This window comes from Carcharodon carcharias, chromosome 4, assembly GCF_017639515.1.
Source record: "Carcharodon carcharias isolate sCarCar2 chromosome 4, sCarCar2.pri, whole genome shotgun sequence".
NCBI classification, from domain to species: Eukaryota; Metazoa; Chordata; class Chondrichthyes; order Lamniformes; family Lamnidae; genus Carcharodon; species Carcharodon carcharias.
This window is the reverse complement of record NC_054470.1, coordinates 162,238,113-162,265,494: the sequence shown is the minus strand read 5'-3', so window position 1 is coordinate 162,265,494 and position 27,382 is coordinate 162,238,113. Positions and strand designations below refer to the sequence as shown.

Below are 27,382 nucleotides of genomic sequence, written 5' to 3'. Positions count from 1 at the left end.
TTCCAAGTTTGCTGATGACAAAACTAGGTGGGAATGGGTGTTGAGGAAGATGCAGAGCAGCTTCAAGGGGATTTGAATAGGCTGAGTGAACAAGGACATGACTGATGGAATATAACGTGGAAAAATCAGAGGTTATTCACTTTGGTAGGAGGAACAGATGTGCAGAGTATTTCTTAAATGGTAAGAGATTAGAAAGTGTAGATATAAAAAGGGACCTTGGTGTCCTCCTCAGTAATTCACTGAACTCCAACATGCAGGTGCAACAAGCAATTAGGAAGGCGAATGGTATCTTAGCCTTTATCACAAGAGGATTCAAGTATAGGAATAGCTGAGTCTTGCTTCAATTATATGGAGCCTTGGTACTGTGTGCAGTTTTGGTCCTTATCTTCAGTTAGATATTATTGCCAGATGGAGTGCAGCAAAGATTCACCAGATTTGTTCCCGGGATGGTGGGACTGTCCTACGGAGAGAGATTGGGAAACTGGGCCTGTATTCTCTAAACAACGAGAGGTGATCTCGTCAAAAATCTACAAAATATTTAAAGGGATAGACAGGATAGATGCAAGTAAGATGTTTCCCCTGGTTGGAGAGTCTAGAATCAGAGAACACAATTTCAAATAAAGGTCGAAGCAGAGAAATATTTTTACTCGGGGTTGTGAATCTTTGGAGCTCAGTGAGTATGTTTAAAATAGAGATTGTCATTGACAGATTTCTAAAGACCAAAGGGATCTGGGGATAGTTGTTGGGTGGGGGTGGTGGTTTGGGGCGGGGGGGGGTGAAGGCATTTAAGTGGATGATCAACCATGATCATATTGGATGGTGGAGCAGGCTCAATGGGCTGAATGGCCTACTATGTTCCTTTGCTGCAACAACTGGAGTAGCACTGTGTAGATGTGCTAAAAGGGAGAGAGAGAGCAAGCAAATGCAAGAGCAAGGAATGGAGCCATTTATAGTGAGACAATGAGGGAGGAGCATGGTCTGTTCCAGGGAGTGAGAAGCAGAGTGGTCATTTACAAGGAGAGGGTGCGAGAGGAGCCAGGCCTTTAACAGTGAGTGAGAGAGAGAGAGAGAGAGAGAGAGAGAGAGAGAGGGGGAGAGAGAGAGAGAGAGAGAAAAGAATGAGACACCATTAAAGAGCACGAGAGGGAAAAGAGCACAGGCAGCAGCTAATTGGTGAGTATTTCTAGTCCTTAAAGTAAGGTCTTTAGTTTGTGTTTAGATCTTGTCTTTTGTTCCCCCCAAAGATCAATACTGGTTTGTATAAGAAAATAATAATAATAAAAGTGTAAAGCATGGAGGTATTAGGGTAACCAATTATTAAATTGAAAATGCGATAGTGATGGCAAGATGGGTAATGTGTTGCTGCTGCAGCATGTGGGTACTGCTGGACACCAAGATGAACCAGAGCAAACACATCTGTACCAAGTGTTTGCAGCTCGAGGAACTTCAGATCTGAGTTAAGGAGCTGCAGTCTGAGCTGCAGGCACTGCACCAGGGGAAAGCTACCTGGGCATTTTGCTCTAGGAGGCAGTCACACCTCTCAGATTAGGTAATTCAAATTTGGTCTGTGATCAGGGACAGGAGGGTGTGATTGCAGGTGAAACAGGTATGCACTTTGGTAGGCAGAATAGAGGAGCTGAATATTATTTAAATGGATAAAGACTGCAGAAGGCTGCAGCACAGAGGGATTTGGGAGTCCTTGTGCATGAATCTCAAAAAGCTAACAAACAAGTTCAGCAGGTAATAGGGAAGGCAAATGGAATGCCGGCCTTTATTTCAAAGGGAATGGAGTATAAAAACAGGGAAGTCTTGCTAAAACTATACAAGGCACTAGTTAGACCGCACCTAGAATACAGTGAACAATTTTGGTCCCCTTATCCAAGGAAATATATACTGGCGTTGGAGGCCGGCCAAAGAATGTTCACTAGGTTGATCCCAAGGATGAAGGCATTTTCTCGTGAGGAGAAGTTTGAGTAGGTTGGGCCTGTACTCATTGGAGTTTAGAAGAATGAGAGGCGACCTTCTTGAAACACGTAAGAATCTTAGGGGGCTTGACAGGGTAGATGCTAAGAGTTTGTTTTCCCCTTGTTGGAGAATCTAGGACCAGAGGGCATAATCTCAGAGTAAGGGGGCACCCATTTAAACAGGTGAGGAGGAATTTCTTCTCTCAGAGGGTAGCAAATCTGTGGAATTCTTTACCACAGAGGGCTGTAGATGCTGGGTTGTTAAGTATATTCAAGGCTGAGATAGACAGATTTTTAAATCAGTAAGGGAATCAAGGGTTCTTAGGGCAAGGCAGGAAAGTGGAGTGAGGATTATCAGATCAGCCATGATCTCATGGCCTACTACTGCTCCTATGTCATATTGTCTTAAGAAAAGCCAAAGCATGTAGAAGATAAGCTTTAATGGAATATATGGAATAATTAGTTGCTTTTTGCATGGAATATTGGATGGTTTGATAAGTTTGTTTATTGGTGACTTTTAATGTAGCATTGTGGCCAAGACAATTGTCAAATGAAAGAGGCAAAATAGTGTGGGACTGTTGTTGAACTTCAGATAATTGAAACAGTTGGCTATGAGTTACTAACACTTAAGTCTGAAGTGTAGGAGCTAGAGTCTCCTTTAGTAGGAATGAACCAGAAGTTCAATTTCCCAATTTCTGACATTTTTTAATGTAAAAAGGAGCCTCATCGTATTGAAGATGGCAGTTAAAACAATATTTCTTGCATCTGTATTTTAAGGCTTAGATTTATACAATGCCTTTCATAATGTCAAGACATTCCAAAGCACTTTATAGCCAATGTTTGAGGCATAATCACTGTTGGAATGTAGGAAAAGTGGCAGCCAAATTTGCACATCTAAGAAAACAGCCTCTGAATGACCAAATAATCATTTGCTGATCAAACAAAAAAAAACAGGAGCAAAAATAGACCACAGAGCTCATCGAACCTACTCCACCATTCAATACAATCATGGATGATCTTGAGCTTCAACTGCGCTTTCTTGCCAGCTCTCCATATCCCCCAATTTTCCTGAGACATCAAATGTCTATCCCAATCTCAAATGTATTCAACAATGGAGCATCCACAACCCTCTGGGATAGGGAATTCCAAAGATTCACAATTTTCTGAAGTAGTTTCTCAGCATCTAAGTTCTGAGTGGCCTCAGATCAGCCCCTTATCTTTATTGATGCGTGCCAGGAATATTTCTGCTCTTCTTAAATAGTGCCATGGGTTTTTTAAGGTCCATGTAAAAGCAGATGGGGCCTCACTTAAGTGTCATCCAAAAGACACGTCCTGATAATGCAGCACTCCCTCAGTACAGCACTAGAGTTCAGCGAAGATTTGTGCACTCAGGTCACTAGAGTGGGACATGAGCCCAAAACCTTGTGACTCAGACAACAGTGCTGTCAACTGAACTACAGCTGAACTCCAAGAGCCTTATTAAGAACTAATGTCATGAGGGAGTGAGTTGCAAGGTCTAAGGTGCAGGCATTGTGTTGGGATAAGCAATGCATGAGTAATGAATGAACAAAGAACTATTGGATCCTTTTTTTAGAAAGAGTAAAATTAACTTGGAAGACTGCCTTATGGGCCACTGGTTTTCCACTTTAGTTCAGCTCTTTTTTGGATGGAGTTCAAAAATGGAATTCAACTAAAAAACAGTTTAGAAATAGAATCCATTCAGTGGGTGAAAGCATAGCATAGTAATTAACCATGCATAGAAGGTTTTAATCTATTGTTAAACTCAACTGGAGCAAGCTAGGAATGAAAAGAGAAAGAATCAGATTGGTCAGAATTTTGATCAGTGTTTGGATGACAGTCAAGTTTGGCTGTGAGGCCACCTTATGGCCAAGTAGCATCACTATTTGCTGCCCATGTTTGTAGCTTACTATTTGGGAAAATTACAATAGGATGACTCCATGGCTGCACCATTACACTTCTGAAGTGTCCATCAGCTAATCACTGCAAGTTAGCACTGATCAAGTTATTTGTTTCTTTCAGCTGAAATGAGGCACAAAGCTCTTTCAATGAAAGAAATGCCATGAAATGAATTCCTGACAACTGTACCAGAAGCCCCAAGGATACACAAAATATTTAAATTTAAAATGAGATAGCTAGCTGTTTCAAATCTGGAATTGTGCAGCTTTGGATCCAATTTAGAAATATCTCTGCCTTATAACATGAGCAGATTTCAGGAAGAAAACAGTAAAATGAAGAATGTTATTAAAGTTCAGCAAAATAAGTGTTGCTAAACTCTTCCTTTCTCACATAGCCTCTTTTCAAAATTAGTTGCATGTATGCTATATCCTCTCAAGGGCCATGCAGAGGAAACTAGGCAAACAAACAAAAAAGCTTGGAACTATTCTTCAGTGCGTTGTAACTTTTTTTTATTGTAGAATGGAAAGAGAATTTGTACAGCGTACTGCAACTTGAAACAATGGCAGAATGCAATTTACAAAATATACAAATAAATATCTTAGATTTTAATAAACCAAAACTCTTGAATGCAAGGTGACCATGGAAATCCACATCTTCAAATAGAGTTCTAATTAAATACTAAGTCCAAGGTTGAAACCTGGGCTTTCAGATGAGAGCAAGAGCAAAGAAAACAGTGTTACACTGTGAATAAGTGTTTTTTTTAAAGCAAATTCTATTTTTTTTAAATAAATCAATGCTACCCATCAGTTAGCTGAAATCAGGCAAAACATCATATTCTTCAGAATGTAAAGAGGCTGTGTAAAATTGATATTTACACATTCTGCCCAATTAGAGCGTACATATTCCACACTGCATAATTCCTTGATTGATACTGCCTCACTAAATTAGTTTTTTTTCCTTAAACAACCCAAGGAGATTACTGGTATTGCCATACTCCTTTCTCAAAAAAACTGGAAAGAAGTTCAGAATTAGGGCTTACATGGAAATGTCCTTGGTCCATTTATTTTCACCATTTCAAAACACAAGACCAACTGTCTTCCCATTACCTGTTTCTGAAAACAGCCCAGTATTTTGGAAAAACCCTTCAAGCAGAAATGTAAAACTTGGCCTGCACATGTAATCAGTTTGCAAATTTTGAACGATCCTGAAATATCAAATTCCAGCTATGAACTTATCAAGTTGCTAGTATAATGTTAAGGTCTTTTGAAAAAATTCAAGCTAGCATTAGAATCCGAAGTGAACGTTTCTCTCAGCAATCCAGTTGCCAATTTAGTAGGAAGTTTTTAAAAACTGCATTAAAAAAGATAAATTAGGGTGGAATTTTACAGCCCTGTCACAACAGGGTGGGGCCATAAAATGCAACGAGCCATTCAAAAGTCCACTGATTACGGCAGGACCAGAAAGTTCAGCTGGCAGGATGGGCAGTAAAATTCCACCTCAGGTTGGCAGTGATGGATCTAGCAAAAAGGTTGGGAGATGGAAAAGCAGCAAGAAAGAAATTCTCCTTTAAAAAGTAAAGTGGGTAGCTTGGAATATCATTTTGTTACATAAATTTTCTTTTATAAACAAGGTATAGGCCTTGAGTTTAGCAGTAGCAATAACAGCAAATCTGTCATTACTCCAACGAAACGAAAAGCAGCTTCTGGAGTCCATGCATGGACATTTAAATGTGAAAGTCACTGACAGCAACTTCTGGATTATGTTCCTCCAGTGTTCCTCCAATCACTAAACAAATCAGTGAATTGATAAACACTTACTTTTACACTCAGTCTCACTGTAAAGAAACATGAAAAAAATGACATCATGTTGAATACGGTGTAGGTATAACTGGGTTTTGGGTTTTTAAAATAGAACATCAAGTTCATAATTACTGAACATATAGTTGGTCCTGAAAAGCAACTTGTTTTTGGAATGTCAATTAATTTTTTGATGTGTTTGGATTGAGAGAGAAGTTAAAATTATAAGCAATCTTTTATTTTACTATCTGAAATTTAAATTAATCATGAAGGTATGCAGTGCTTTCAAACTTCATGATCTGTTTTGTGAGAATACTTCAATATTTACCCTATTTGCTGAATGCCTGTGGCATTAGATTTAAAACTGCTGTTGGGAAAGGGAGATCTGTGCAGAGACGACCAGATCTTTGTAGGCAGCTTTCATAGAGGTCAGTGGTGAACATCACTGACTGCAAATTCTGGTGCATATTATTGCAAGTTCTTCACAAGAACTGGTATAGTGCTCAATCCACTAAGAAACAGATACTACACTCAAGAATTGCAATGTGGTATGCAGACAGAACCAAACTTTGAACAGAAATTACATTAAAAATGAACACAAAACAGTTTACTTGTACTTTACAGCAGATATGGAAGAAACAAATATCCTGTCAGTATGGTTATGCTAATTATGGGGCATAAGTGATTTTTCTGGCAAGTGTCATATTTTAAAATGTTTAATTGTGAAGTATGATTTCAAGCCAGGCTTAAAAATGCATTTTAGCTTCAGGTTTACCATAAGTTTGTTTGTATACACATTCTAAAAAGCTTTCCTTTTTAAATGTGCCCTATTGACATATTAATTTAGGAATGAATCAACTTAGACATGAAGAATTATGAAATGACAAACTTAAATGTTTAGAGCTAGAATGTTGTTGAACAGCACTGTAGCCTGAAGTTTGTTTTGGTACTGTACTTAACTACTACATTGTAGTTGACCATTGCTGCAGGTGGAGCTATGTTCATCCCTACTCCTTATATTCAACCAGTGTTTCTGAACTTCTAGTTTTATTAAAAAGAAAATTGGGATACACAATTAACAGAATTTAAATGTTAAATTTCCACCTGACCACTGGTGCTCAAGTTTCTGCTTTTCACTTGTTTCCATACCATAGTCCCTCCTGGAAACACCTAGTCATGCTAAAGTGCTGTTACTTGGGAACTACAAGTACCCTCTATCTCACCCCAGTGATTATTTCTTACGTTTGCTTAGACAGTATCAATAGGCACAGAACTAAATTAAGCCTGGTCTCCACCAAATTCCACAGGTACACATTTCCAAAGTATTCCCTGACTGACTTCTCTTCATCAGTAACCCAAGGACAAGAGTTAAATTTTATTAATTTCAACACTACCTTGATGACTTCACCTAACTCTGATCCAGGATCAAACCTAGGATCTTGCTACTCTGTATGACTCCATACCACATTAGATGGCGCAACTACTTACAGCCATCTGTGGAACAGCACAAAAATGGGCCTCTTGGTTTATAAATGTGGACCTACAGTAAATAGGAATAAAACTCCCAGTTGAGTTTCGTTTCTTTCACATAACATGCAGAAAGTTAAGTTCTACTTGTTATATTCATCCATTTACCTTTAAATTAGCTCATTTCAATCTACTTCATATTCCATTAAAAAAAGTATTCGACTCAACTTCGAAAACAGGAAAAAAATGATATATTACATTGTAAATTGAGAACAATCATGTTTCTTCCTTTAACTATAGGCAGTATTACATAGTTCAAAAAAGATCGACAAGACTACAAAGTAAAATGGGCAGAATAACCAACACTCAAAAAGAGATACTAGTCAAATGCAATATTTAGGATTTAGGAAAGGATCCAACTGCAAAGTTAGGACCTCAATCAGTAACTTCACAGGACATTTACATAATCCACTGGTTAATAACCATCCTCCAACATCAACATATTCACAACTGCAGGATACCCCCAAAAGTACATCTCAACCTTTGTGTCACTAAAATTGGTTTTAAAAAAAAAAGTCCTCATCTGCATTTAAACATATATTCCATGATCATTTGCGGTGATGTGGGATAAAGATACTTACTCAAGCTACTCTACTTCATTCATTTCAAGGAATTACTGTTGAAATTTAAGCACTGTTTACCCAAGTTAAAATATTTAGCAATTCAAAAATTGCTATTTCTGCTGACATAATACTAATGCACTCCATTTCACAATTCAGTTAAAAATATAATCACAGTACTTCACAACTGTGAGATTTAAAAACCAATTTTAAGTAGAAAACAGCAATATCACTAACTACATAAACTAACAATGACATTTCTTTCAGGGTCTCTTGTAACATTGAAATATTTACCACCATATTTAAACAGAAGTACAAGTAACTGCAGTTTGTTACTTACCATTTGAAGCTCTTTGATTCACTCCAAACCGAGTATCTGGTCACATTACAAGCCTATTAAAACAGCACTCTCCATTTACATTTTCATAACTAGCATTTTAAATGATGTATAAATCAAGATTTCATTCACTAGTTATTTAAAAAATATATTTTAATAAGAGTTGATTCAAAACATGCCTGCAAGGAAATGCATCTTATTTGTTACGATTGAACAAGTTCAGAATTGTTCAATGCTTGGGGATATGAATTTTACATTATGTCTTTGCTTGCCTACCCAAGTTTATCTTGATCCATTCACTACTGGATGAAATATCTGGACATGCCCTGTAGGTGCTAGTTCCAGGAAAACGGACAGTTCCATGGCCAAAGCTGCAGTGTGGATTCTGGCTACATCAAATGTCATGGTGAGTTAAGTTAATCTACAGCTTTCCTCCCCAGCCAGTCCGGAAATACTCTAATAGTTATAGGTGATGGAAATAGCAGTGGCAATTTTATGGGCGTTTATACACACAACCAAGAAACATCACAAAATCAATCGACTTATTAATTTCAACTCTTAACTCCTAACTTTTCAGACAGTGTTCATTTCAACATCCAAATACATCATGCCTAGATCTTCTGTAAAACATTACAACTGCCTTCCAAATAAAAGTACATTGTCCCCTAAAACATAGCACATTTATACAAGAATACAGATACATTTAATGCATGTACAAACAGGATAAAACAAAATTTAAAAGCGTGTCTCTTGATTAACAACTGATGGTGCACCTAGTTGTTGAAAATCAAGCTAACACATGCATGCGCACGCGTATACACACACACAAATCAACACCTCTTAATAAAATTTGAAAAGAAAACAAATGGAAGGGATTCAAGTGAGACCACTCAAGCAGAGTGGAGAGATCTCCAAGAGGCATGTACAGCTTGCAAGTATTCCTTTATACAATAACCATCAGCATTGCAGAAAACAGTCCAACAAAAAAAAAAAGCATTTTATGATCTACACACAAACCAGTGTGGAATAAGGATTAACTAATAAAATCCAAAATCTGCTTTTGAAACCATCTGCAGCTGATATGCACATTTAGATCAAAGCTTAAATCAGTGTTGGAGAACTATGTATATACAAAGGCTCTGTACAATTCCCTTCTCGGGACATGTTTAACAAATCAGGTCATATAGTACAGGATCCATTTTCAAAATTAAAACTCTTCCTTTCTTCAGGCCCACCATTAAGTTTGTTCTATAACATCACTGGCCTGTTTTATTTTAGGTAGTTTGTACTACTTCTAGGTCTGGCCTGTGGAAATTTATACACAAAAATCAACAGTCATAACTACCAGAACAAAATGAGATGATCTCGTTGATCAAGAAGTCTGAAAGATTTAACAGTAAACAGTTGTTCTACTTATCAATGTCACATTTTAAAAAGCAGTCAATTCAACCACTCTTTACTGAAGTCTTGTTCCTAAATCCTTCAGAAATCCATTTAAAGCAATATTTTATTGATATTTAGGAAAGTCTTAAATGCTATTGCACAAGTCTGAGTGGCAACAGCTGGATTTATTTTTTATCCATTTAAAACGGTAAGTAGAACCCTAGGTTTTGCATTTGTAGAGTGCCTATTTCTCAAGGATGGGCAGAATTTATTTTCTAATTTAAGTAATGCGATTAATAGGAAGGCACAACATACATTATTGCAGTTCAATTTTCAAAAGACATAGTCCAAACAGTTCACTACCTGTACTTGGCAACACAGTTACACTGTACCACAGTTCATACTTCAAACTATTTAGGCTTCTCAGTTATGTATTAATAACAATACAAAAAGTAAATCAACCATGTGATTATGCCACCAAAAATTACAAGGATCATGCCATTCATTTTCAGTTAACAGTGCAGGAGAGCAATAAGAAAAAATTAAAGTTAGTTACTTTGACATTGACTTGGAAGTGCTTTTCATAAAGGCAGTTACGGATGTTTCACAGAAAAATAAGTTTCCAGTCCAATGTACTAGGCAGTACAAACAATTCTCCAAGATCAAAGTTGCGTGCAAATCAGTCAGCAGTCCAGTGTAGCACAGAAGACATAAGATTCTCCAGTAATTCTGGAGTGCAATATTAAAGAAGCAGTGACAACATGCAAATTACAGTCTGTTAACCAAAAAAGGGCAATATGATCATCCAAAACAGTTATGAAAAATAAAAAGCAATTTAAAAACAGAAGGTTTTGTCAAGCAAGAGTACTGTTTGTAAGTTTTTAGCCCATGCAAAAACCTAATTCAAGGGCTACATGGAGTTTTTTTTTATACAAAGGTTCATGCTGGAGCTATGGTGAGATCATGTTCAGAGACATCAGTATGCATGTAATGACTGGAGTGGTATATGGATGATGAGTGATTGAGAGGAGGGTGGGTGATTTGCTTTCCTTTTTCCCTTAAATTTGGTTGCCTTTGAAAGCACCACGAGCTGCAGTAGAAGCTGCATTTGCTGCAGCTGTCTGTACAGTTTTATTCGACATGACTCCTGTTGCAAACTCTTGCTGTGCTTTCTCAAAGCTAGCTCCTGTAGTACGATACATTCCATGTACCTAAAGGAAGAAAAATATCTTAAGTTATTAAGTGTTTCTCACTTCAAGACTTAAGTGTGAGAAATAAAGCTTAAAAAGATTAGCTTTATTGTTGCTTGTAGCATAGCTCAAGAAAATGCTCATTTAGTAACAGCAATCATAAAATAGAAAGGAAGACAGATCTGTGGAAATGAAAGCAAGGCTTCAGAAGCAACAAAAGCCTCTTAATTTTTTTGACATCCAAGTTATCTGCACTACGTTTATCTACATTTTAATTTGCATACATCAAATCTTTGCAAAACCTTTTTTTATTCATTCATGTGGTGTGGCTGGGGGGGGGGGGGGATGTTCCAGAATTTTAAGCCAGTGACGGTGAAGGAATGGAGATATAGCTCCGTTTTGCAGGAGAATTTGCAGGTAGTGGTGTTTCCATGCATCTGCTGTCCTTCCCTTCTAGGTAGCAGAAGTCCCTGATTTGGAAGGTGATGTCCAAAAATTTTTTATCCAGAAATAGAGTCATAGGAGATCAACAGCAGAGAAAAAAGGCCCTTCGACCCATCAAGTCTGTGCCAGTCAAACAAGTACCTAACTATTCTAATCCCATTTTCCAGCACTAGGCCCATAGCCTTGTGTGCCATGGCATTGCAAGTGCACATCCAAATACTTCTCAAATGTTATGAGGGTTTCTGCCTCAACCACCCTTTCAGGCAGTGAGTTCCAGATTCCCACCATCCTCTGGGTGAAAAAATTCTTCCTCACATCCCCTCTAAACCTCCTGACCCCTACCTTAAATCTATGACCCCGGTATTGATCCCTCCACCAAGGAGAAAAGTTCCTTCCTGTCTACCCTATCTATGCCCCTCAATTTTATACACCTCAATCACATCCCTCCTCAATCTCCTCTGCTCCAGGGAATATAGCCCCAGTCTATCCAATCTCTCCTCATAACTAAAAGTCTCCAGCCCAGGCAACATCCTGGTAAATCTCCTCTGCACTCTCTCTAGTACAATCACATCCTTTCTATAATACAGGTTCCAGAACTGCATAACCAGCATCTTATACAGTTCCAGCATACCCTCCCTGCTCTTATATTCTATGCCTCGGCTAATAAAGGCAAGGATCCCAAATGCCTTTTTAACCACCTTATCTACCTGTCCCGCTACCTAAGAGACCAGTGGACATGCAGTTGCTGCAGTGAATTTTCTGGATGGTACACATTACTGCCAGTGCACCAGAGGAGGGAGCGAATGTTTAAGGTGATGGATGGGGAGTCAATCAAGCATGCTGCTTTGTCCTGGATGGTGTCAGGCTATTTGAGTTGTTGGAATTGCACTTAGCCTGGCAAATGCAAAGTATTCCATCACAATCCTGACTCGTGTCTTGTTGGTGGTGAACAGGCTTCGAGTCAGGAGAATTCACCACAGAATTCCCAGCCTCTAACCTACTCCTGTGTCCAGGGTATTTATATGGCTGGTCCAGTTAACTTTCTGGTCGATGGTAACCTCCAGAAAGTTGGTGGCAGGGTACTCGGCTATTGAATGTCAGGGAAATGATAATTGCCAGGCATAAGTGGGTTTCTCTATTGTTTAGAACTTTGAGACCAGTTTAAATTTTCTACCACTTGCATATGCAATCATCAATTAGTGTTTTATAAAAATTTTGTTAAAAGCTGCATTTTGTTTCTGATACACACTAATTCACTTAAAAGCGCAAATACATTTAGAAACTTTGCACTATCCAAGACTTTTTAAAAAATTTCTACTCAGCAGCTTTTCTGCCATCATCTGGACAAGGGTTTCATCTCTAAATGCGCCATCATCAGAATTAAGTAATTGCACTTAGATTTCCTATGATGCGCGCACACAGCAAGTTAAACACACAGGTGAAACAGAGAAACAAAATGTAGTGGGTAAAATGCCACAAGCTGTGACTAAAATGTAACACACACAGAAAATGGATAGTTTTAAGAAAAAATATTTTTGATAAATATCCCCACTTAAATCAGTTAACCCCAAGAATCAACATCAGTAAAGTACACAATCAGCAAATCCGGTCATGAATTGAAAAACTATAGGAATTGACTGCACTTAAAGCATTGGTCGCACTCTTCTTCTTAATTGTTGCTTGCTTACATTTGCACATTTTTTTAAATTAAAGGTTCAAGACGACTTAACTTACAAATACACTGCTAAACTATTCTACATTCAAATGTGCCACTCACTGGGAAAGATCTCAGCCGACTCAATACCCAGATTTGATTATTACACAGTTTATTTATTAAATATATATGGCCCTTAACAATAGCCAGCTTTTATGTATCCTAGTCAATGGCTGCACAAAAAAATGTCAGCTCTTTCAAATGAATTAAGCAACCTCTACTTTCTGAACATGTTTTTGAGGATAATTAGGATACATACAAGTGTTTTCTTAGATTGCCCAGTGAAAGCAATCTTTGCTGAATGTTTTCCCAGATTACTCAAAATGGAAAATCTACAAAATTTTCTCCAAATAAAAATAAATGTCTTTTTGGATAAAGTGCTATTCAAATTTTCCTCTAGATTACTTATTGGCAAAATTCTCTCTGCTTTTCCCCCATCCTCAAAATAAAATGGTACTTCTGTTTTCAAATGTGTGCATCCTCCTTCAGCTGAAAGCTGAATAAATTCTTTTCCATAGCTATGTTAATCTATCCATTCAGTTGATTTATTACGTAATAACTTACATTAAATAGCATTTTTAAATGTAGAGAAAATGAATCCAATGGTATTTCACAGAAGCAGAAGGGTGAAAAATGATTACATTTCCTAAATTTTGGTTCAGCAAGGACTCAGAAATGGGTTTTAAATAGGTTATTAAACAGGAGGAACAGGAGATGGAGAAATTTGAAGATGTGGAGCTTAGATGGCTGAAAGCACATCAATCATTGGGGTGGGGTAGGAGTTTTACTGCTAAAGATTGGAGATGGGGAAAGAGAGTGTTTAAACTAGAGGATGAGAATTTTAAATGTGAGGAGAACCAGGAGTGAAATGCAGATCAGCAAGGACTTACTCCAGGATACGCTATGTGCAGTAAAGTTTTGGATGAGCTGAAAATTTATGAATGATTATGAGCATTTGAATAAATACAGCCTTGAAGTAATACAGGCATGAAGATTTAAATCGGTGAGTGTGAGTCGAGACAAGAGTGGGAACAGCAGATGTGACGGGGGCAGAAGTTTGTGGTCTTTGTGAAGGAGAGGATGTGGCATCAGAAGCTCAGCTTTGGGGTCAAATAGGATGTTTGCTATTAGGTTGGTTCAGCTTGAGACAATGGCAGGGGAGTGGAATGGAGTTTATAACAGTCTGAAAACAACTAAGTCAAGCAACATGACAGCAAAGAGGCATAAAATAGAAATGATATTTTGAGATGAAGGACATTAGCAATTTGAGACAAGAAATATGATAAATGAAGCATGGTTGGATGCTATGGTTCCCCAAGCCTTCCACCATTATGGATTTTCATTTCCTCATGTTTGGGTCTGTTTAGACCAAATGATAGAGATTGAATTGTCAACAACTTAATTATTGCTGCATCCGGTGACTTTGAGGATGGTTGAAGATGAATTAAAAAGGACACTTGTCTTCAATCATCTGGAAATTCCCATGTTTCTTACAGCCAGAATGGAAGACAGCAAAAACGTGAGTGAGTGGTTGGCCAGAGGTATTGTAGCAAATGGAGGCCCAAGGCAGACAACTGAGCGTGGAAAATGTCAAAGGCAAAAGGGTAGCTGTTAATATGGATGAAAGTGTGTGTGCACGTGCAGGGATTTTTAGAGAACAAGAGAAGTTGAAATGAAAACTGAATTCACAGAGGATGAGGGTACAAATGAGGAAGGTTCTCTCAGATCCCAGTAGATGGTGAGAATTTTAAAGGAAAGTGAGAAGGTTGGAACAAAGTATGATTCTCATAAGAAAATATTCTAAAGTAGTAACAAAAAAGAGACAACAAGCTGAGATTTGATGGTAAGAGCCATATTGCCACCACAGTTTATTTGGGGAAGGTAACAGTAAGTATTATCAAACCAGAAAGCTTCATTCAGGGTCAAAAGATTGACTACTGTGTTGCAGGGTGACAAAGTCATACCTGTCTGTAGAATAATCCATTATAAGATTCTGGGTGGCAAGGGCCTTGCTTGCATGGGAACAGACATTTTGGAAGGGTAGCAGATTCTAAGCAGAAAGTGCTGGGTGGGATGAGCAGAAGGACGTTGGCAAGGTTAAACTCTAGTGGGCAGATTGAGGCGTGTGATTGGGGGAGGGGGAAAAGGAAGGAAAGAAGGTGACTTGCAGTTGATGTCAAAATGGGGTCAAAAGCAAAAACGGACAGTAACAATACATTTTAAAAAACTTCAGAAATATCAAACAGCATATTGATTATTTTCAAGCAACACAATTCAGATTACAACTGCCTATAGTAGTGCTCTGACTGCCATCTGCTGGAATATTTAGATAAACAATTTGCAACAGCCAATCAGTAATACAAGTGCAAATTTACATAATCTTAATTAAAATTACAAAGGCCCTCTGGCACTTACACAACTGTTCTGGAGAGCTTCAACAGCAAATATCAGGAGGTTATTCAACTTCACGGGGACATTAGAACCGAGCTTGAACCAATCATAACCTGATGGTCAACCCCTTGGAACTGAGGAAGGTTAGAGATAGGAGGGGCAATACAGTGAAGGGGTATAAAAACAAGAATTAGAATTTTAAATTTGAGGTGATGTAGGGCAAGGAGCAATGCAAATGAGCGAGACCATGAATAAGTGAGCAGAACTTGTTGCAGGATAGGAAACAGCAAGTACAGCTTGAGGTGGAGTTGGGGGTTCAGACGGTGCAAAGCAGGAGGCCAGCAAAGCATCTGGACATTACAAGAAGTGGATGAGAGTTATAACTGGGCTCTTTTCTTAATATCTTAATCGTTCATGGAATTTGGGTGTCACTGACAAGCCACCCCCAATCGCTCTTTGCTTTTTAATGTCTAAGCGAAGCCAAGATAAAAGAAACACCAGATGAAGTACAGAAAGGTGTCAAAGTAGAGGTCAATTGGTGTGGTGGTGGTGGTGGCTGCAGCAGTACAGAAAGAAAGATTGTTAGTGAATATTATCGGGTGAAAGCAACAAGTTTGGATTGGCCATATGATAAAGGCATGCAAACTTGCTGAATAAAAGATTAGAGGGATGTATTCCAAGAGGGGGAAAGAGAATGATGTTAAACAAATTGAAATTGAAAAATGTGGCCGGGGTGGGGGTCTTATGACGAAAGCACAAGACTGAGGCGCAGAGAAATGCACTGAGGACAAATCCTCTGTTCCAGTAACCAAGATTTTGGTGAAAGGTTTTGGAATTCCATTATCCAGTGAGGGAGAAAGAAGCTGTGAAATACCTCCCTTATAGCAACAGTGGGTGCTTATTGTAATATTTCTGGGTGTTTTGGATTAAGAATCTATTTGGACAGTTGCCTGAAAGGGATGTGTAGTGGGAGCTTAGTCAAGTAGAAATCTTGTGAGAACTGTTATAGAACTAAATGCAACTGCGTAACTGTAGTCTTGTGTGTTTAGATTTTCTTTTCTTTTGCTAATAAATCTTTTAATTTAATCTTTAAAATCTCAAAAGGTGGTAGTGGACTCATTACTTTTGACTTCAGCGTACAAGCCTTCTCATAATAAATACAAATTACAAAGTTGTTGTGATAGGGTTGCCAAGTTTCCCTTTCGGATTTGGTCAGCCTGGCAATATCATTTACCATATCTTAAATGGTATTTATATGGTAGACCCAGATGAGTTTCTGGTCAATGGTGTTAGGGTGTTAATGGAGGGGAAATTCAGCCATGGTAATGCGTTGGACATCAAGGGGAAGATGTTCAGAGCCTGGCACTTGTGTGGCACGAACATTACATGCCATTTGTCTGCCAAGCATGAATGTTGTCCAGGTCTTGCTGCATGTGGCACCGACTGATTAATTATTTGAGGAGTTGCAAATGGCCTTGAACGCTGTTCAACCATCAGCGAACATCCCCAGTTCTGGCCTCATGACAGAGAAAAATGAAGCAGCTGAAGATAGTTGGACCTAGGACACTACCCTGAGGAACTCCTGTAGTGATGTCCTGGGGCTGAGGTGATCACTCTCCAGTAAACACAACCACCTTCTTTGAGCTAGATATGATAACTACAAACAGTGGAGAGTTTCTACCCCTGCCTCCAATTTTGTTGGGTTGCCTTGGTGGTGAAATGCTGCCTCTGTCAAAGGGCAGTAAATTGGGGAGAAGGCGGGAAATTGGAGTTGAAGCTGGAATTAGATCAGCCATGATCGGAATGAATGGTGGGGCAGGCATGAGGGGCTGAATTGCCTCTTGCTCCTAGTTATGTTCTTACATTCTCACTGCATTCTGGAATTCAATTCTATCACCCATGTTTAGGCTAAGGCTGTAATGATGTCTGGAGCCAAATGGGCCTGGCAGAACCCATACTGTGCACTGATGAGCAGGTTAATGCTGAGTAAGTACTAAGGTAGAGGCAGAAGAATGTGATGTCAGGAACCTTTATGTTGGGGGAGTATATGGGGTTAGATGCGTGGCTTATAAAGCATATCAAGATTGGGGCCAGCCTGAGGCAAGGACTGGAATGGAATCAGAGACGAAGGAATGGAATATGCAGCCAGGGCTGAAGGCAAAACATAATTTTTCTATGGCAGTAACTTTAGTAGTTCTGGAAATTCAAAGTTTCAATATTACAGAGGTGGTCATTTCAAATGGATTCAGAGTTGATCAAAATCCACCATATAATTAAATTCATTGGAGCAGAAGTGGCTCTTGTAAACCATCAAATAAAGGGGTATTCTTACTTTGGGAACTGAAAGCGGGTTTTGCATAAGAAAAGCCTAAACAGAACCTAACAGAAATCACTGCCTTAAGAATAACACCTTTTAAAAATAAATCAAATGTGAAAAATTGGGGCCCTGACTCTCACCCATCAATTCCAAACAAACATTCTAGAAATTATCCTGAAGAGGACCACCAAACATCAAGTAAACCCAATTCAACATTACATATACACAGGTACCAAGCAACTGTTTCAAGATACTTGTTTGATTCAAGAGTCTGAATGACCATCATAATCTTAGTTTAAAAATGTCATCTGAGTCTAGAAATGTAAAATAGATAATTTTCATTCTAAGTATTTATATTTCAGATCCCTGGCTATCAAGAATATTGATTATTTTGATAAATGCCATCAGTTTTATATCAATAAAGAAGACTTCACAATTTTATACAAAGTAGTAAAAATTTTATTCTTTTCAAAAGCATTTAGCAGGGGTTAAAAATATGAGGATAAAAAGTATGGAAACTAATGAATACAAAAAGTTCACATAATGTTGTGTATTACAATGGATAGTTAAAAAATGCTTACCTTTTTGAACATAATTAGTGAGACAACGGCTGAGCCAGTAAAAGCTGCTGCAACAATCATCATCAGAACTCCAACAGGAATGCTGTTATTAAGAGCTGTAAGTGCTGAAATCCAGCCACTGAAACAGAGATGGATTTCAGTTCTGCCTTTCAAAATGCAAGTTAAGACAACCAGTAACATTTGAAGTTAATAGCCACAAACTCTACAGATTTTCTACAAGTTTTAATGGCCTACATTTTGCAGTCAGTGACAAAGCAAGGATGCTTGCCGCTGACCTCAAACAAAGTCTCACTAAGAGATTTAGAAATGTGTGACAAAGACTTAACCTCCTCTCCCCATTCAGTTGATTGTGGTGTTCTTTAGTAAGTTTCCCAGCGTGGAGTTGCAGTGATGTCATCAAGCTGTTCAAACAGCCAATCAATTCTCATGACAGCCAACCAGGAAATAAAAAGTACTAAAAGTAAACGACTTTTTAAAAAAAAACAAGGAAATAGAGGGTTGGGACATATGCATCGGGTGAAAGAAGCAGCTGGAACATCATGGAAAAAAAATCTAGAAATTAATCATTAGTGATATTTAACAACAATCCACAAATATAAAATTATTTTTTCAGGACTAGCTCCGTTGTTCAGCAAAAACTATTATTCAGATCATCATTAAAAACCAAGCTACAAATCAATGTGTAATTTTTAAAACAGCGAAGCTAGGCCAGCAAAAGGGCAAGTTCACACCACATGAATTGCTCTTAATTATTGCCAGCTCTGGGGGTTCCATAGTGGAGTCTGTGGCACAGCAATGAAAGCCAAACTGCGACTTCAGGATTTCCACGTTAATCTTCCCCAAATCACAAAGTTGTCATCAGTTTCAAGGGAGTAACGATTTGGAGTGCTGACAGCTCACTGTCAAAAACCCCTGCAAAATCCAGGCCAATACATTCCTTGAAAATTAAAAGATTTGCATTTTTCTTCCACATTCCAAAAGATAATTGAGTGTTCCAGACAATACACTGGAGGAGGAGGCTCCACAAATATTCCCATCCTCAATGATGGAGGAGCCTAGCACATCAGTGCAAAAGATAAGGATTTGCTACAACCTTCAGCGAGAAGTGCCAAGTGGATGGTCCATCTCAGCTTCCTCCAGAGGTCCCTAGCATCACAGATGCCAGTCTTCAGCCAATTCGATTCACTCCACATGATATCAAGAAACGGCTGAAAGCACTGGATACTGCAAAGGCTATGGGGCTAGACAATATTCTGGCAATAGTACTGAAGACTTGATCTCCAGAACTTGCCGCCCCCCTAGCCAAGCTGTTCCACTACAGCTACAACACTGGCATCCACCTGGCTATGTGGAAAATTGCCCAGGTATGTCTTGTACACACAAAGCAGGAGAAGTCCAACCCAGCCAATTACTCATCAGTCTACTTCAGCATAAATAATGGAAGATGCCATCAACAGTGCTATCAAGCGGCACTTGCTTGGCAATAACCTGCTCACTGATACCCAGTTTGGGTTCCACCGGGGCCACTCAGCTTCTGACCTCATTATGGCCTTGGTTCAAACATGGACAAAAAAAGAGCTGAACTTCTAAGGTGAGGTGAGTGGCTGCACTTGACATCGAGCCTGTATTTGATGGAGTGTGGAATCAAGGAGCCCTGGCAAAACTGGAGTCAATGGGAATCAGGGGGAAAACTCTCCACTGGTTAGTCATACCTAACACAAAGGAAGATGGTTGTGGTTGATAGAAATCAGTCATCTCAGCCCCAGGAGTTCCTCAGGGTAGTGTCCTTGGCTCAACCATCTTCAGCTGCTTCATTAATGACCCTCCCTCCATCATAAGGATGTTTGCTGGTGATTGCACAATGTTCAGCACCATTTGTGACTCCTCAGATCTGAAGCAGTCCATGTCCAAATGCAGAAGACCTGGACAATATCCAGGTTTGGGCTGAAAACTAGCAAGTAACATTCATGCCACACAAGTGGCGGGCAAGGACCATCTCCAACAAGAGAGTGTCTAACCATTCAATCAATGGCACTACCATCGCCGAATCCCCCATTAACAACATCCTGGGGGTTACCATTGACCAGAAACTGAACTGGGTTAGCCATATAAATACATGGCTACAAGGGCAGGTCAGAGGCTAGGAATTTAACGAGTAACCCACCTCCTGACTCCCCAAAGCCTGTCCACCATTGACAAGGCACAAGTCAGGAGTGCGATGGAAAATTCCCCACTTGCCTGGATAAGTGCAGCTCCCACAACACTGAAGAAACTCGACACCTTCCAGGACAAAGCAGCCCGCTTGATTGGCACCACATCTACCAACATTCACTCTCTCCACCAACAGCGCAGAGTAGCAGCAATGTGTGCCATCTATAAGATGCACTGCAAGAATTCACCAAGGCTCCTTAGACACCTTCCAAACCCACAACCACTACCACCTCAAAGGACGAGAACAGCAGATAGATGGGAACACCACCACCTGGAATTTCCCCTCCAAGGCACTCACCATTCTGACTTGGAAATATATTGCCATTCCCTCAGTGTCACTCCCTAACAGCACTGTGGGTGTACCTACACTACATAGACTGCAGCAATTCAAGGCAGCAGCTCACCACCACCTTCTCAAGGGCAGCTAGGGATGTGCAATAAATGCTGGCCCAGCCAGCGAAGCCCACATCCCGTTAATGAATAAACAATTTTTTTCTAAAACAAGCAAAATATTTGCACCAATATTATTTCAATACCTCAATTATATCAAAGTAAAATAATTTGAAATCACTGGAGTAACCTGGGTTTCACAAGTAGAGGTATTAAGTACAAAAGCAGGGAAGTTATGCTGGACCTTTATAAAGCTCTGATTAGGCCTCAATTAGAAAACTCTGCCCAGTTCTTTAGGAAGGATACGAGGATTCTTGAGGGGGTCCAGAGGAGATTTACTCGAATTTTTCCAGGGGTGAAGGATTTTAGCTTCAAGGTTAGTTTGGAGAAAGTGAGGTCATTCCCCCTGGTACAAATGCGATTGAGGGGAGATTTGATAGAGGTACTCAAGATTATGGCAGGTTTGGGCAAGGTGGACAAAGAAAAGCTGTTCCCCTTAGCTGAGGGTGCAAGGACGAGGGGGCACAGATTTAAGAGAAATGGGTGAGGATGTGAGGAAGAACTCTGTGCAGCAAGTGCTGATCACATGGAACTTTCTGCCTAGGAGGGTGGGGGAAGATGGAGACAATGATTTCCTAAGGAAATTGAATAAGCATTGAGAAAAAGGAACTTCCAGGGCTACAGAGATCAAGTAGGGGAATGGAACTGACTCGATTGCTCCACAGAGAATCAGCATGGGCTTGATGGGCTAAATGGTCTACTTCTGCACCATAATTGCACTGCTGAGTGTGGACACAGACCAGGAAGATCCAGTTTTGATTTCTTGGCTGAGATTAGCCAAGTAACCAGAGATTGTAGCAGCTGGAACACTCCAGTCCTCAGCAGCTGTGTGTGGAGGGGAAGAGAGAGGGTGAGGTCAGAAGAAAAAAATTCCTCCACTTTGATATTTGTCCATTGACTCCTGCTCCAACAGCAGGTATGTATGTGGATGCTGACTGAGAAGTAAACCAGTCATGGCTATAATGCTCACCCAAGGAAAGTGAAAAAGCAGCACAAAAAGGACTGACCTGAATACCTCAAGTTCCATTTAACTTAATTTATGGTTTCCTTTGTGAACTCAAAAACTTCACTTAAATGTAGTTTATTTGAAACCAAAAAAAAGTCAATGGAACAATTTGGTCTAATTAGAAATGAGAACACTCAGATGACAATGACTTTGAAACCTAGGAATTAATACTCACCAGTTTCCCCACTGTGGAATTCCTACTGACTGCAGTACATGGACAGCAAATTGACAGATAAATACGAAGAAGAATAGAAAGAAGCTGAAGGAACTGTCACTCCTGAAAAACAATATACCTTCATCAATTTTATTGAAAATGCTAATAACGTCGATGAATACTGCACCCCTGCCTCACAGTGTGCATCTTGGGATAAATCGATCAGAGGCACAGAATTTGTACAAGATCATTGTTCATTTCAAATCTTATGAAAATGAGAATTAAAGCAGAGTTTTTCTTTCCCCAATGAAGCAAAAAAAAAAGCAAACCGAATAAATAGTAGATTGAAAGGCAGGTTTGTTGGGAAAAGGGTGCACGAGTAGTATACTTTAAATGGGGGCAAAGTTGGGTGATATGGAGGAGCAGAGTAATTTAGAAATTCAGGTTCACAAGCACCTTGATACCATTAAAAAGACAATGGAAATGTTAAATATAAAAGCCGATATGTTGAATCCATGTAAAATCTCTAAGTCCAGTGCACAAATTCAACTGGATGCTGTCTTATATAAAGAAATATGAAAATAAATTTGATAAACTGGGGCTTTTTAAATCAAGCAGTGGAGGAGATTACAGAGATAATTTGATCAGTGCTCAAAATTGAGAAAGCAAGAGATCATGCAGGTCAACACACTAATTTTTATGCATGAGAGATCTAGAACAAGCAGGTATAGACACAAGATTAGAAACAAGAGTGGGCCATTCAGCCCCTTTGAGCCCGTTTAGGAGCCATTCATCAAATTCTTAATCTCTTGATATTTTGACCTAACAAACGCCCATTAATCTTGAACAAAAACAGAAAATGCTGGAAAAACTCAGCAGATCTAGCAGCATCCGTGGAGCGAGAGAAACAGTTAACGTTTCAAGTCCTTATGGCCTTTCTTCAGAGCTCTGGTGGATGTGGAGAGAATGCTTCCTTTTGTGGGAGAATCTAGAACAAGGGGTCACTGTTTAAAAGTAAGGGGTCACTCACTTAAGACATAGATGAGGAGAAATTCTCTGAGGGTAGTGAGTCTTTGGAACTCTGCTTCCACCAACTTTTGAGGAAGAGTCTTTGAATATTTTTTAAGGCACAGCTAGATAGATTTATCATTAAGAAGGGGGTGAAAGGCTATCTGGGGGCAGGCAGGAATGTGGGGTTGAGGTTACAATCAGATTAGCCATGATCTTATTGAATGGTGGAGCAGGATCATGGGGCCAAGTGGCCTACTCCTGCTAACATGCATGGACATCCGTATCTCTATACATGGACACAGAAATCTATATGCTCCTCCACAGTCCCTAGCTTATTTTCTTTCCATTCAGCAAATATTCTGATTTGTCTTTCTTGTATTCAAAATGGATGGACTGCATTAGTCATGGTTTTCAGCACTTATTCAATCTACATCCCTTCCTCCTCCTATCTGCATAACTTACTTACCACCAAAGAATGCATGTAATTCTATTCCTTCAAGTCATTAGTGTGTCATGAAAAGCAGAGGCCCACTTGTCATATGCTAACAATCAGAACAATCCTTTATGCCTTCTCTCATGTCCTCCCTCTCAAATCAATGTGACTGTAGAATTTTTCTCAAAAAAAAATACAACAGGCTTGTTAGGATATGGAATACACTACCAGAATTAGACAGATATAGGGGTCAGAAACACTTACAGATTGGACAGATGGTTGATGGAAAAGGGAATGAAAAGATATGCAATTGTGTCTTGTGCAGAGAGAAGCTATACAGATTTGACATTTAACAATACAAATCTCATGGGGGTGGGTGGGAGAGAAAAAGAGATGGTGGCGTAGTGGTACTATCATTGGACTAGTAATCCACATGCCTGGGTAATGCCCCAGGGACATAGGTTCAATTCCCACCACAGGAGCTGTGAAATTTGAATTCAGTTAATAAGTCTGGAATATAAAACTAGTCTCAGTAATAGTAACCGTGACAACTATCATCAATTGCGTAAAACCCATCTGGCTCACTAATGTCCTTGAGTGAAGGAAATCTGCCACGTGACTCCAGACCCACAGCAATGTGGTTGACTATTAAATGCCCTTTGAAATGGCCCAGAAGTCACTCAGCTCAAGTGCAATTGGGCATGGGCAATGAATGCTGGACTTGGCAGCAATACCCACATACCATGAAAGAATCAAAGAAGTCACTCATTCCAATGAGAAGAAAAATCAGGATCATTCTTAACTGGTTGAACAGTGGATTTATTTTCCACACAGTTATTATGTTCTTACCAGACCCAAAGAGGTCAACATTTTGCAGCCATTTTAGAAAGCAGTTATGTATCTGGACTTCATGCTCTCTTTGTACACACCCTTCAATGCTTGTGTTTACCAAATAATCCCATTTTTTTTCCCACCTGCCCCAAAACGTTAACTTTCAACTGTCTTCTCATTGCACTAACACGTCTGCATCTTCCGAAAAATCATCATTTTCCTAAAGAAATGCCCTCCACTTTATTTGCAGAATCTCCTACTTGTGACATCAGCAAATCCCTACTCAATGCACTAATCTCTCACTCTAATAAGTTAAATGGAAAGTGAGAGTTTCTCATGTCTGCCAACTGATGCACAAAATTTAATATGCCAAATGTCAGCATATAAGACCATAAGACAAAGGAGCAGAAATTAGGCCATTCGGCACATTGAGTCTGCTCCTCCATTCAATCATGGCTGATAAATTTCTCAACCCCATTCTCCTGCCTTCTTCCCGTAACCTTTGATCCCCTTACCAATCAAGAACCTATCTATCTCGGTCTTAAATACACTCAATGACCTGGCCTCCACAGCCTTCTGTGGCAATGAATTCCATAGATTCACCACTCTCTGGCTAAAGAAGTTTCTCCTCATATATCTTCTGATTGTCCACAAAGGAAACCAGGAACTTTGGTACATCATGCAATGTCCCTATTCAGTTCAATAGCAACTTACAAAGTTATGTATTGATAAATAACTTGAAGGTCATACATCATGAACAGCATTCTGATTAGTAAAATTTCAGCAACACTTATCGCAATGAAGTTACAATTTCCAGAATTTATTTTTAAAATTCTCGTGGATGTGCACTTTCTGCAAGCTAAAAAAAGCCAGTTTGGAAATCACACTTATTTTTGAAGTTATAGGTTTTACATTTATTTCACCTTTTAAACATTATAAATAGTGAGTTACTAACCTGAAGGCTTTGTAGAGTGGTCTGTACCAACAAATAAATGAACAGGGGGTAAAAAGCAAGAACCAGAGAATGGCCAGGCCAAAGTCCACCCCTCGGTAGCTATCAACACAGAACCAGGCAAGGCAACCAATAATATTTACCAAGAGTGTAACAGCATGGACTGTGGAGGAGAAAAAAAATAAAATTAAGTCTAAAAATTGAACTGTTTAAAGCACATTTTTGGAGGTGCAAGAATATAACTTTAGAATTGGACCTAACCTTGATCACAAACCAGTTCCATTGGTCACAGATTTCCTTTGAAACACCATTAAATATTGCAAGTTGCTCACATTTATGACATTTGGCCAACAAAAAAAAACTTGCACCAGTGAATAAGTTGCCAATTTACAATAAAATGTCATGAAATTACAAAACAAAATTGGATGGTCAGCAATTCCTAATAGTACAGAGTGTGTCCATTCAATTCAATTATCTTAATGCTCTCAAACTGATAAGCATTGATCGAGGTAGTAGGTTTGAAGTTAGCCCAACTAGAATTTCATGGCAATTATATAAAATTAATTTTGGGGGGGGCACAGCAGGAGAAGTTGGTGCAGAGTTTCGGAAAATGTTTCTAAAAAAGCATTTTTTACCTTTACCTTCCAGCTAATTTAAATGCTAATAAATTTCTTTATTCAGGCTTGGCTTTGTACTATATGAATTTTGGAGAACTTGATTTTTTACTATAGATACTGAAACGCTTACACAAATTGTAAGTATGCATCAGGCAGTAACTCCCACACATTTCCTGTAATCAGTGGCAAGCATTCTGCAAACATTTGTAACTTAACATGTTTGACAAAATAATGCCTGTGAAAATTTAGATATTTTACATGCTACCATCCAAAAGATAAACATAAACATTAAAATTAAAGAAAGTTGGCAGAATTTACATACACATCCATAAGTAGTAGAGCATCTTGACTGTTTTTTGAAATTCAACAGGGATATCTACAGAGAGGTCCTGATAGAAACATGGTCCCACAGGGCATCGTTCTGGAAGGGGTGGCCAATTGTTCTTCCGAGCTGAAAAGAAAATAGCTTACTGTGTGCAGTTCTATAAATCAATTGATAATGAATAAGAAAACCCTATTTTCATCTTGGCTAAAGGAAAGAAAAATCTTTGGGAATAAAAAACACATTATTGCTTATCAATAAATAAGGGTCACAAAAAGGAAAATTAAATCTGTCAGTGTATGTAGAATGCCATGGTGCAGTTTTATAATCATAAATATATTTTACACACATATACCTCAACCACCCATGCACCACACAAATTGACTTAAAATATTAATTAATTAGCAATGGACAACAAATGCAATTATGGAAAGCTTGAATGCTGGTTTGATACCTTAGAACTCAATTGTAGAAAATATGACTACGAGGTAATTAGCAAAGCTGGATGCTAAAACCTGAATTAACTTTTAGCCAAATTGTCTGCTATATCGAAGTAGTGAACTTTGGGGTATAAACATTACTTTCCACTAATATAGGAAATCTATGTACAAATGCAAGGATTTTTTTCCAAAGCAATGCAACTACATACGATCGTAGCTGAGATTTTTCATCTCACGTTCCCGTCGATCAAGCTCTGCTGCCTTTTGCTCTAGTTCTTCCTGACGTCTCAGCAGCTCAGCCTGGGCTGCAGCAGTTTCCTAGAATACAAATTCAAGCTTGTTTTAACAAATTGAAAGCTACAATTCAAATTAAACACAAATTTAATAGCCTGATGGTTATCTTAAGCAGGTATTTTAATTTTGTACAGGGTTTTGTAAAGGGATAATGTAAATGTGATTTTGTGCAGGTGGAGGGATAAAGTCCAGCGAGGCTACTTCCAAACTATATCATCTTTCCAGAGCAGCCATGCTCCAAGAACTTCTCTGACCAGTTTCAGCCAACGCAGATATCCTCCACGAGAAAAGCAAAAACCCACAAAGCACGCCCAACTATGACAATTCAACCTTACTGTAAAGTTTCAGGCGGTGATCCAGGCAAAGACACAGGCTTCATCATTATAGCATGTTAAAATTTCTGCATTATTATAAAAGAAAAGTAGCCAGAACATGGGAGCAGGGTTTTAAAAAAGTACGCCATGACAAGAGTTATAGAGGTCTACAGCACAGACAAAAGGCCCTTCAGCCCATCGAGTCTGCACTGGTCAAACAAGTATC

At 39.0% G+C, this 27,382-nt stretch overlaps 1 protein-coding gene across 2 annotated transcripts in view; it reads right to left on the bottom strand.

Moving 5' to 3' along the window:
* Positions 1-4,373: 4,373 nt before the first annotated feature.
* The window catches only part of scamp1 (secretory carrier membrane protein 1), a 57,225-nt gene continuing 34,216 nt past the window's right edge, over positions 4,374-27,382 (bottom strand). Inside the window, exons 4-9 of one of the 2 annotated variants that reach the window (XM_041185909.1) lie at positions 26,758-26,866; positions 26,109-26,237; positions 25,173-25,332; positions 21,964-22,065; positions 18,122-18,239; positions 4,374-10,695 (exon numbers count right to left, since the gene is read on the bottom strand). In XM_041185909.1, coding sequence (XP_041041843.1) covers positions 10,543-10,695; positions 18,122-18,239; positions 21,964-22,065; positions 25,173-25,332; positions 26,109-26,237; positions 26,758-26,866 — 771 coding nt within the window. In that variant the 3' untranslated portion in view covers positions 4,374-10,542. The remainder of the gene's footprint in view (positions 10,696-18,121; positions 18,240-21,963; positions 22,066-25,172; positions 25,333-26,108; positions 26,238-26,757; positions 26,867-27,382) is intronic. The other variant, XM_041185910.1, reaches the window with a different exon arrangement.